Source organism: Muntiacus reevesi, chromosome 3 (assembly GCF_963930625.1).
Source record: "Muntiacus reevesi chromosome 3, mMunRee1.1, whole genome shotgun sequence".
In the NCBI taxonomy this organism is placed as follows: Eukaryota; Metazoa; Chordata; class Mammalia; order Artiodactyla; family Cervidae; genus Muntiacus; species Muntiacus reevesi.
The window spans coordinates 132,447,333-132,460,055 of record NC_089251.1 but is presented as its reverse complement, the minus strand read 5'-3'; the positions used below and the strand labels follow the sequence as shown (position 1 = coordinate 132,460,055).

At 46.8% G+C, this 12,723-nt stretch overlaps 1 protein-coding gene across 1 annotated transcript in view; it reads right to left on the bottom strand.

Moving 5' to 3' along the window:
- MREG (melanoregulin) overlaps positions 1-12,723 on the bottom strand; it is a 68,277-nt gene that overhangs the window by 46,723 nt on the left and 8,831 nt on the right. Inside the window, exon 2 of the mRNA XM_065927668.1 lies at positions 2,267-2,426. Coding sequence (XP_065783740.1) covers positions 2,267-2,426 — 160 coding nt within the window. The remainder of the gene's footprint in view (positions 1-2,266; positions 2,427-12,723) is intronic.

Here is a 12,723-nt window from a genome sequence, read left to right as displayed (position 1 = left end):
CAGCAGACTCTTTACCATCTGAGCCACCAGGAAATATATTTATATATATATATTTTACTAATTTATATATATTTTTTCCTAAAAAGAAGGAAGCACTATGAACAGACATTTCACACCATCTCATCATCATCATCACATCGTCACATCTCCATGTTGCTGACCTGATGGCCTGTACTGGTTGCAGGGTTTCTTTCTCTAGAGTTAAATTTGACTTTACTCTTAGGCAAGGAGAAGAAACAGCCTTCTGGAAGGCCCTTCACACAGGCCCAAGAGCAGCACAGAATGACACAATAGCCTCTTTGGAAGCTGTGCTTATTCAGGGCGATGTGCAGCTCACATTGCCTCCTCCACTGATTCTTCAATAGCAAAGGCAAACAGGGCAGAGAAGCTGGAGCTGCTCTGAGAGAGCTGCCAGGCCCCGTGCAAACACCCTTCAGGCCCCTTTCCGAGTTGGCATGAGACCCTGTGCAGGGAGAGAGAAGAGTACTACACGTTTCATTTCCCTATTACAGTCACAGCTTTGAGCAGAGAGGGGAAAGAAAAAAAAAAAAAAGAACAGGTTCCATTCTCACCAGCAGAAACCCTAACTGGTCAGCTCAATACAACAGGGTAAGGACTATCTCTTCCCATTAAAGGAGAAACTAGGTCATGCACGCATTCCCGTCCATATGCTCAGGAGGGGCAGCCAGGACGGCTGTTCCTGGCCTAAGCAGCCTGTATGATGTCTTTCGAACGTTACCAGTGGAGGAGGGGATTGCAGCGGGGATAAGGGAAGTCGGGGGTAGCAGGTGCAGGGCCACTAGTAGGATGTTGGTGGTGGTGGTTTAGTTGCTAAGTCAAGTCCGACTCTTTTGTGACCTCATGGTCTGCAGCCCGCCAGTTCCTCTGTCTATGGGATTTTCCAGGCAAAAATACCAGAGTGGGTTGCCATTTCCTTCCCCTAGTCTTTGAGTTAAGCCCTGTGACCAATATTTTGTAGAAGTGGTCCTCAGCAGGACCCCACAGCCAAGAAACGATGCTCATCAAAGCCACTGGGGGACTCTTCAGCTACCCTTCCCCCAGGTCTTAAGAACCAGAGGCAATTGTGATTCCTTACTTCTAAGTCTACCTCTATCCCCCTAAGGTACCCCAGGTCACACTAGAATAAAAGGACTGGGACACGTGGCTCTTCTAAGAGTTATTGGGACTTCCCTGGCGGTCCAGTGGTTACAACTCCTCACTTCCACTGCAGGGAGTGGGGGACTGATCTCTGCGCTGGGGAGCTGAGTTCCCACAAGCCATGTGGCCAAAAAAAAAAAAAAGTTATCATATCCTGCTACAGCATGTTTTGGAGAAAAAACAATTAATAATCAAAAATATAAAGAAACCTACATAAGAAACAGACCTCCCTTGCCATAACCACCCCATACACACACACTCTGGTACTTTACTTCAAAGCAAGAACCTGGCATTTTAAATGTCCCTATTCTTCTCAATTACTATAGTATACAAAGGAACACATAAAATCATATCTAATATAGGTATCTACTCAGAACTAACAGTTGAACACAGAGGTTAGAAAACTTAGGCTATATTATATGGAAAAAGACACCCATAATACAACATTATACTGAATTGTTATAGTATATAATACTACTTTTGAAAAAAAAGAGAAAATAAAATATGATCCCTTTTGCTGTTTTCTCTTAATTTATCTCCTTTTCAATAGTCTAGTGTTCCTGTATCAATAACTTTGATTCCCATTAAGAGTGATTTCAAGCCTTATCACACAAATCATCTCAAATACTCCAGATACATTATTTGATCAATAAGAACAATTCAAGAAGATAAAACAGAAAAAACAAAAACAATTTAGGCTCCATTAATTCAAAACTGGGGATGACGCAAAGTACCCTCCAACCTTCAGTCTGAATGCTGGACTGCGGCTTGCCAAACAACTGGAAAGATTAGACATGGGCTGGTTACGCTATTTAAGACCATAATATTAAGATCATGCTGTTCATGATCTGAACAGCACTGCCTTGCTGTTTCCATACAGTTGTAATTTATATCATTAAAGCAACAAGTAGAAATCAGTCTTATCTGTGTATTAAGCAGGTACACCAAGACCAGCTATAATTCGTGACTAGATGCTGCTAAAAGACCTGCCCTTCGTGTCACACATATCATGCTTCATTCTTTTCTCTATTTCAAGCTGTTCTTCCCTGTCACGGCTTTTTGCTGTGCATTACCATAGGCACATAGCAAGATCTCAAAAGCTGCTTACCTCTGAATCTTTGGCCTGCTGATTACGAACGACGATCAGGTTGTACAGGATCCTGTCATCATCTGCCTCTGTGTGGGACACGTCGTGAGGCATACTCCACAAATTCTTTTCATCATCCCTCGCCAGCGTGGCTCCAAACGAAGAATATGGATTGCTACCACTATGGGATAAAAAAAAAAAAAGGGGGTATAAGGGCTTTGTAACACATATTACATATGATACATACATCAGGCTTCCCTGGTGGCTCAGTGGTAAAGAATCCACCTGTCAAGGCAGGAGACATGAGTCTGATCTCTGGTCCAGAGGATACACATGTCGCAAAGTAGCTAAGCCCAAGAGCCGCAACTATGGAGCCTGTGTTCTCGAGCCCGCGCTCTGCAGCAAGAGGAGCCGCGCCCAGGAGAGAGTATCCCTGACTTCCACAACAAAGACCCAAACTAACTAACTAAATATATACATACACCACATGTAAGTAAATATATACCTACTTAAATCAAAATTTGCTACATATTACATAATGTAGTGATAGCTGACAGTGAACAGTGCCACCGGATTCGTGGTCGCCAAAGGAGAAGATTTTTTTCTGGGACCAAAGACAGGTCTCAGTCACTCAGAGCTTTGTGCGCAGAATTTTACTTAAAGGCACAGGACAAAGAAAGCTTCTGACATAGACATCAGAAGGGGGTGCAAACAGTACCCCCTCACTAGTTTAGCAGGGCCTTATATACTTTTCTGCTAGCCGCTGAGAACAGAAAAAAAAATACCTCAAGGCTGTGAGAATTTTGCCCAGACCATTTCCCATAACATACATCCTAGGATGACATCACCATGAGATTAGCCAGAAGAAACAGGTTGACCCAGAGCTCAAGGCTATGGAAGTTTTTACCCAGACTTTCTCTCATAACATACATCCAAAGCTCAAAAAAAGGCAGGTCCTTGAACAAGAGATACTGCTGCCTACAAGGCCTACTTGTCTAAGGCAAAAGAACGTGAAAAAGAAAGAATGTTTACCTCTTCCTTAAAGGGGTCTTAGGCTTGGACTTCTTATCAACCTGCCTGCTAACTCTCCTTAATGCCTGCTCCTTGGAAGAAAAGCTATAACCAACCTAGAGAGCATATTAAAAAGCAGAGACATTACTTTGCCAACAAAGGTCTGTCTAGTCAAAGTTATGATTTTTCCAGTAGTCATGTATGGACGTGAGAGTTGGACCATAAAGAAAGCTGAGTGCCAAAGAATTGGTGCTTTTGAACTGCGGTGTTGGAGAAGATTCTTGAGAATCCCTTGGACTGCAAGTTCAAACCAGTCAATCTTAAAGGAAATCAGTCCTGAATATTCATTGGAAGGACTGACGCTGAAGCTGAAGCTCTAGTACTTTGGTCACCTGATGTGGAGAACTGATTCATTGGAAAAGATCCTGATGCTGGGAAAAATTGAAGGCAGGAGGAGAAGGGAACAAGAGAGGATGAGATGGTTGGATGGCATCACCGACTCGATGGACATGAGTTTGAGCAAGCTCCGGGAGCTGGTGATGGACAGGGAAGCCTGGCGTGCTGCAGTCCATGGGATGGCAAAGAGTCGGACATGACTGAGTGACTGAACCGAATGAACTGAAGTTAACTCTCTCGGTAACATATAATAGTTGCGTGGGAGGCTTCACCCGCTGTGGAGCGAGGGCTCTAGAGCACAGTGGCGCTAGTGGTAAAGAACTCGCCTGCCAATGCAGGAGACCAAGAGATGGGGGTTCAATCCCTGGGTCAGGAAGACCCCCTGGAGGAGGGCACGGCAGCCCACTCTAGTATTCTTGCCTGGAAAATTCCATGGACAGAGGAGCCTGGTGGGTTGCAATCCACAGGGTCGCAAAGAGTCAGTGACTTAGCATGCATGCACAACATATAAATATATATTCCAAGGAAAAGAATCTGTGCTGTTTTTAATAATGAAACATGACACAACAGAACAATTAAAAAATCACTTTTAAAACAACAGAGGACAGTTAAAATAGGATACCTGGCAGAGGTAATATTACCATGTTAAACATGAAATTTATCATGAATACCCTGGCAGCTAATACAAAAAAAAGGGGGGGGGGTTCCAATGAGGAATAGAATTATTCCTCATGTGATTAAAAGAAGCAAACAATTAATATGAAGAGATGAAATTTTTACTGGTTCTGAATTCAAGGAAATAGAGTGAATTCAAAGTACAATGGTATGTATTAATATTATCGATCAAATTCCTTAGAAGAAAATTAAGTAATAAACATGCACATCTGAATACTTACACGCACATCTGAATACTTTCAATAAGCAGTACTGGATGTTGAGTAAGGATTTCATGAGCCATAAAGGTAAAGGATTTACCCTTTATGAGGCAGTATCTATGTTTACAAGGAGCTGAGTGGCAGAGTGTCATACCTAGGACATGCTTATGCAAAGACCTGGTTAACTTCTGTGGGACTGGTCAGGTCGGGTCATGCTGGGGTCATCTCCTTCATCTGATGTTAATAATATGTGCAAGTCCCTGACTCTACATTACTCACAGGGCTTATAAAATCGTGAGCAACACAGACGTGGTCCCTATCCTTGGACCTTGGAGTCTAAGGAGCGACAGAGTAATGAATGATCACATGGCAATATAATTAAAAACAGTGATAAGTACTATAAAGGGGGAACTCAGGGAGCTGTGAGAGGTAGTGGGCATAGGCATCAGGTAGGCGTTGTGAAAAAGGGATTTAAATGAGCTTTAAGCTGAAAGACAAGAAACAGAGTTCCAAACAAAGGAAATGGCATGCTCAAGGGCCCTGGGGTGGACTGAAGCAGGGCGAAGGTAGGGAAAGAAGGGGGATGTTGGCTAGTGAGTGAAAGAGAAGCTGAGGTGGCAGTGGGGGCCAGATAATCTTGGCTCCGTAGGCCATGTTTTCTAACATTCTTTAGAAATGTGGTATTTCTAGGAGCTAGGTAAGGTGCCAAATGGCTTAGAGCAGGACTGTAATGTGACATGAACAATATTACACCTATAAAGATTTTTCTGTCTAACTTATACAAAAAAACTAAGAACGTGGCATCTGATCCCATCACTCCATGGCAAATACAGGGGAAAAGGTGGAAACAGTGACCGATTTTCTTTTCTTGGGCTCCAAAATCACTGCAGATGGTAACTGTGGCCATGAAATTAAAGGACGTTTGCTCCTTGGAAGAAAAGCTATGACAGACCTAGACAATATATTAAAAAACAGAGATGTTACTTTGCCAACAAAAGTCAGAATAGTCATAAAGCTTATGTATGGTCTTTCCAGTGGTCATGTATGGATGTGAGAGCTGGACCATAAAAAAGGCTGAGCGCCGAAGAATTGATGTTTTTGAACTGTGGTTTTGGAGAAGACTCTTCAGAGTCCCTTGGACTGCAAGGAGATCAAACCAGTCAATCCTAAAGGAAACCAATGCTGAATATTCACTGGAAGGACTGATCCTGAAACTGAAGCTCCAGTACTTTGACCATATGATGTGGAGAGCTGACTCACTGGAAAAGACCCTGATGCTGGGAAAGACTAAAGGCAAAAGGAAAAGGGGGTGGCAGAGGATGAGATGGTTAGATAGCATCACCAACTCAATGGACAGGAATTTGAGCAAACTCTGGGAGACAGTGGAGGACAGAGAAGCCTGGCATGCTGCAGTCCACGGGGTCAAAAAGAGTCAGACACAACTCAGCGACTGAACAATGACAACAGCAAAGAATACTCAAATTCACAGAGTCAGAAAGTACACTGGGGACTTTCCTGGTGGTCCACTGGCTAAGAATCCCGGCTCTCAATTCAGGGGACCCAGGTTCTATCCCTGGTCAGGGAACTAGATCTCAGATGCTGCAACTTAGACCCAGCCCAGCCAAATAATAATTTTTTTTTTAATAAAAGAAAGTCAATGGTAGATGAGAAGGGCCAGGAGTGGGAGGGAGGTGGGGAGGGGGAAGGGGGTCTTAGTGTTTAATAGGGACAGAGTTTCAGTTTAGGAAAGTGAAAAATCCGGGAGATGGGTGATGGTGACAGTTGTACAATGTGAATGTACTTAGAGCCACTGAACTGCACACTTAGATATAGTTCACATGAAAGTGAAAGTCACTTGGTCGGGTCCATCTCATTGCGGCCCCACTGACTGTACAGCCCATGGAATTCCCCAGGCAAGAATACTGGAGTGGGTAACCTGTCTCTTCTCCAGGGGATCTTTCCAACCCAGGGATCAAACCCAGGTCTCCAGCATTGCAGGCAGATTCTTTACCAGCTGAGCCACAAGGGAAGCCCAAGAAGACTAGAGGGGATAGCCTTCCCTTCTCCAGCAGATCTTCCTGACCCAGGAATTGAACCGGGGTCTCCTGCATTGCAGGCAGATTCTTTAACTGAGCTATCAAGGTAGGGCATGGATAATATAGCATGCTTTATACTATGTGACTTTTACCACAATTTAAAACAAAAAATTTTCTGGCTACAGTGTGGAGAATGCTTCAGAGGGGTGAAGAGTGGACCTAAGGGATTCATTAAGATGGAACTGAAGCAACTCAGGTGAGACAGGGTAGGTATTACCCTGCATATCCAGGAGCAGGAGTGGGTAGAAGCTCTCTGGCTTTTCACCTGGAAGGTGAGTGATGCCCTCGTCTGAGGCAGAGTACAATGCCCCATGGCCGCTGGGTGGCCAACACATCTGCAGGTGTGACGGGAGGGACTGGCAAAGGAGGACAGACAGTGGGCGCCTGATAAGCAGACAGCCTCTGGGAAGGAAGGATAAGAGTAACTGACAAGTGGGCCGAAGGTAATGTTAAGGTTTAAACCAACATGAAATATTCTGAAGCTGGCACTAAGGAGATGCTGCAACAGGAAGCAAAACTTGGGTCTCCAAACTGGTGTTCAACACAGGAACCCTCCCAGCTATGGATGGACTCTAGCATTTGAGTGATGAGGTCCAGGTCAGGCTTGGGAGAGCCAACCACAGCCCGCTCATGAAAACTGGGACAGAGAGGGGACAGAAGCTGGCAGTCAAGGTCTACAGGAGGCCAGCTACCCGAATGGAGGCTGAAAAGTGCTCCTGAAGTCTCTCCAGTTCAGAAGTGCAGGGGCAGAGACTGAACAGAGGGATCAGAACTATGGAGAAGGAGCGACTTTCAGGGAGTCAGACACAGCTCAGCCACGAGGTTGTCAGAAATGCCCTGTTTTCCCTTAGCTGCCTGACTCCACAAAAGCTGAACAGAGAGACCCACCACCTGCTCCTTTGCAGAATGATGAGCCAACAAACAGGGAGGCAAATGATGCCTTGGTGTCCAAACGAGCTTTACCAAGCACGTCCATCTCATTCATTGATTCATTTATTCAAGTATATACTGCTACTGGGCTGGGTGCTCTAGGAACTCACAAAGAAACAGGGCATTGTTCCTGCGGCTGGTGTGACTATATAATGCAAGGAGGCAAGTGAATTTCCTTTTTAAGTGCAAACAGAAAGTTGTAGGGACAGAGAAAGAGTGACACATTATGTGTGATGAGAAGGAAGTTCAAGAAAGGTTGCATGGAGCAGAAAGTAACCCAGATCTGAGGACTATACAGTCTTTCTCCAGGAAGAGAAGCAAAGGGCATGGTGTTTTTGACAGAGGGAACACCATCTGCAGCGTATGGAAATGGAAAGTGTCCACAGGGTGGGGGAATTCCCAAGTGTTCACACAGGGCTGACCACACAGGCTCCCAAGGAAGGAAATGGACAGGCAGAAAGAAAAGGACATTTGGGGCCTGCTGGAGTTCAAGTTTTGTTCTGTGAATGGTGACAAGTTATCGAAGCGACTTTGAGCCTTGTCAGGTCTAAGTTTTACAACAACAACTCTCGATAAAGAAGGAACAGGGCTTAGGAGGCTGTCACAATCAACGGTCACAAGAGGGTAGGTGTGGCTTTCCTGCCATGGTCCTTGAGTTCCTAGTGTTGGGGGCCTCGGGGCCACCGTGGGGCAGAAGATGGGCAGGGCTGCTCGGCAGAGAGAGGAAGATGCCCACAAGCCAACCACAGCCAGAAGAGCAGGTTCAAATGTGCAATTCGTTAGCGCTACAGAGAAGATTTCTTTGGGGCATAGGAAAGGTAGTGCTCTATTGCTAAACAAGTCTATGTTTAATTCGAAACATTTTGAAATACTGGTTGGGGCACGAGTGAGGGAGGGCACGGGCTTGAGAAATAGAGGTGGGAACAGCAAGCATGGGTTCCTGCAGCATCAGCGACTCAGTCATGGCTGCCCTACTGACCCAAGCTGGGCAACACGGAGGTGGGAGGAGGGGAGTCAGCGCTGACCGCGTGCGGGTGATGCCTTTCCGGAGGACGGGAGGAGCCACGGCTGACCTGTACACCTGCAGGGAGCACTCAGGATGTGGGCTTAGGACCGAGGACAGGGCAGGAGACCTAGATGTGGGAGAAACACTCATGCATCTCCATCAGCGCAGAAGCCAGGGGACCAGAAGAAGCATCTGGGAACAAGGAGGAAGGAAAGGGGGGGAGTGAAGAAGGACCTCAAGGGAATGGAAAAGCTGACTACAGAGAGCAGGAGAGCCAGGGAGGGAGAACGCTGGACACAGAGGAATTCTCCAGAGCAGGCGACGCCAGCCAGCGTCAGAGCGTGAAGAGCATGAACTCCAACATCTTTATGCTCAAACAATTTTGTGGCCAGTGATAAACCACACAGCACTTTACCTTATCCCTCCACACTCTATCCCTCCCTCTGTACAACCATCTGAGGTCTCATGGGGGCAGGTGACAGGGACGCTATCCCACTTGGCAGATGGGGACGAGACTCCACAGTTGTTTGACTTCTCCCGGGACAGGATGGTCCCCACCCTCCAGCACAAGTTCCCTGATGGGGCATCTCTAAGCAGCCACGGTCAAAGAGATCATAGAGTGCGTCCAAGTGCTGTGATGGGATGAGTCCTCAAACACAGCGGCTCAGATACTGACTCCAGGTGAAAAGTGATTCCCGACTTCCCAGGGAAGCAAATTCCCCTGGGACTTCTCCTCAAGGCATCCAAACCCCGGGGGTACAGTTTTCACCAGAACAGTACACACCCTTCTCAGATCCTGAAACCTGAGTTACGTTCCAGAAACTCAGTCTTTCATTTTTCCCCAAATCTGTTTCATTTCTTTGTCTCAACAAGTTGATAGGTTCCACTCATTTAAAGTAGGGATGAGAAGTGAAAGTGTTAGTTGCTGGGTCATGTCCGACTCTTTGCGACCTATGGATTGTAGCCTGCCAGGCTCCTCCATCTATGGGATTTCCCAGGCAAGAATACTGGAGCAGGTTGCCATTTCCTTCTCCAGGGTTCTTCCCGACCCAGGGATCAAACCTGGGTCTCCCACATTGCAGGCAGATTCTTCACCATCTGAGTCACCGGGATGTACCCAGTATTTCTTCACAACCCACATCACCTGGTGGGGGCGGGCACAGAGAAGCTGCTTTACAAGTACCTTTAAAAGCTACAGAGCTGTGACCCCAAAGTATTAAAGGAAATCCGACATAACTCATTAAAAGTTCCCTAATGCAGGAGGTTTAGACATTGGCCAATATCCACTTGAATGGGTGTATGCTCAATCACTCAGTTGTAGCCGACTCTCTGTGACCCCATGGACTCTAGCCCACAGGGCTCCTCTGTCAATAGAATTTTCCAGACAAGAATACTGGAGTGAGCTGCCATTCTCTTCTCCAGGGGATCTTCCCGACCCAGGGATCGAACCTGGGTCTCGTGTCTGCTCTGGCAGGCAGATTCTTTACCACTGTGCCACCTGGGAAGGTGATAAAATAGCATCTGACCTTGAATAATCTAGCCGCTTCTGGCTTCATAAGCCACAATTTCTTGGCCTGTTTTGAGAAGATTATGACAGGTGCCTTCTTGGCCAGCCGCTCATTGTTGTTTAGTAGCTAAGTCGTGTGCGTCTCTTTGCAACCCCATGGACTATAGCCTGCCAGGCTCCTCTGTCCATGGGATCTCCCAGACAAGAATGCTGGAGCAGGCTGCCATTCCCTTCTCCAGGGAATCTTCCCAACTCAGGGATCAGATCCGCGTCTCCTGTATCGGCAGGTGGATTCTTTACCGCCGAGCCACCAGGAAGCCCCTTGGCCAGTCGGTCCTACCCTCTCACAGCCAACCAGTTAATCAATATCTCTCTGTCTTCTCTCTCTTCTCCCCACCCCACAAGCGCACACACACACACACACACACACACACACACACACACACACACGACTCCAGCCAATGTCTAACAGTACCACTCATCCTTAGCCTCAAATCCTGGAGACAGCTCTGTAAGAAGGTCAACACTGGCCTGCTTGGATGTCTCCAGACAGGCAGTGCCTCGCCAGCACCCCCTAATGAGGAGCAGTGCTCCCCTGACAACCCATGGTCTCAGACTCTGCCTAGTCACTGATCCTCTCCCAGGGGACGATATAAAACAGGGGAGAGAACCAAGGGCTTCTGGCCCAGGGTGAGCAATGACTCTCATCCAAGTGATGCTCTCAAGCTCGGGATCTGGGCGGCTGTCCTCCTCTGCAGAGCAGCCCCCTACTCCACTTGGCTGCCTCCCTCACCTGGACCTCGCTCCCACCACCTTCTTCTTACCTATTCAAGTTATAAATCTGGTTTCTTTGAAGGCCTAGAGAGGTGGGGCTCACCGCTAAATAAATCATTATGTTAACAATGTCACCAAAACACCAATCAAGGTAACAGTGAACAAGGGCCTGAACTCATAGAGAAGGACCTGTCACACCAGCCTGATTCCCAAGATCCCTGCTCCCCATTCCTTTCGTCCTGCTCCACCACCCAGGCAAGGCAGCATCCACTGTTTTAAAACTTTGAACCCTTAGGGTGGAGAGTCCAGAGCAAAGAAAAACTTAGCGAACAACTAAAGCAGCAGCTTGGGAACCTCTGTGCACTCAAGCCTTTAAAGCACTGTGGGACCTCTGTGTAAACAGAACTCTGTGCAAAGGCCCTGGGGTCTGGGACAGAGCCCAGGAGGACAGACGGCAGGGAGAAGAGGGCACTGAAATAGAGCTTCACTTTCCCTCCCTCCTCTGTAAAATGATCTCTAAAGCTTCCGAGGAAAGTGAGAGGGGCCAATTCACCCCTGGCTACCATCTGCTGATGATAAATATTTTATGAACTTCGGGCATCTGAGAGGTGACTCTGAAGTTACACGCGAAGCGAAGCAAAGGCCGCTTTTTCTCCCAGAAGGTAAGATAAGCCAAGTCTCAGCTTCCATCCCCAACCCCACCTAGGGTGTGAGGCCAAATCTCTCAGGAATCTTTTCTTCCAATACCAGTAGGGCTAAGGGAGACTCCAGGCGTAAATACCCCAATGTTAATCCAATGTTTGAACATGACTGAACCCCAAGTCTAAACATCGTCCCATGGATTCTGGCGCTTTTCTCAGTGTTTAAACACCTAGTCTCACGACATCCTTCATCAGCAGAGGTATCTACCTTCTCAATATGTAAGAAGAAAACCTCCGGGTGCTTTTCTGGGCCCCGCTTGCTCCCTGACATGCCCTCACCCTTCATGCTTTCCCATCCCAAGGCTGAAACAGAACCTCACGTCATCACGGGTTTCATTCACTGCTTTAAATGCTTTAAAGGCTTGAAGACGGTTCTGACAAGAAGTCTGTGAAGTAGGCAGGGGAAGCATGACTTTTCTGTCTCCCAGATGAGGAAACACTCGGGCTAGGGAAGATGAGATTCAGCCTTTGGTCTCCACCTTGTTTACACTAACTCCTGGTCTCACCGCTTTAAATGCCATCTTCTTGAGGAAGAGTCTCAAACCTGTAACTGAATCCCCAGCTCAGACCACGCTCTCAAGTCCCAGACTCCTGCACGGCCTGCCTTCCTCCCTTCTCCATGAGCATGCCTGGTCCACTGCTCAAGTTCAACGTGGTGCACCAAGCCCCTGACCTTCCCTCCAAACCTCCCCACCAACAGTCTCCCCACCTAGAAGCTGGGAAACCTATCCTTCCTCAGGCCAAAACCCTTCAAGTCATCCTTGGTTGTCTCAGCCCCAACATCTAATCTAACAGAAAATCTTTTTTTTTTTTTTTTTTTTTTCAGAAAATCTTATTGACCATACATTAAACAAATGCCCACTTCTACCACTACCACTCCCCAGGTCAAAGAACCTCTATCTTACAAAAGGATTCCTGCAAATTTTTTTTTCACTGACCTACTTTTTTCCAGGTCTGAAAAAGCCCATGAAGAAGGGAATGGCTACCCACTCCAGTATTCTTGCCTGGGAAATCCCATGGACAGAGGAGCTACAGTCCATGGGCTCGCAAAGAGTTGGTTGGACATGACTGAGTGACTAACACTTTCTTTCACTTTCACCTTTTTCAATCACTGCCTCTACCAATTCTCTTCTTAACACAATTAAAGTGGTCTTTCAATACATCAATCAATTCCTGTCTCCC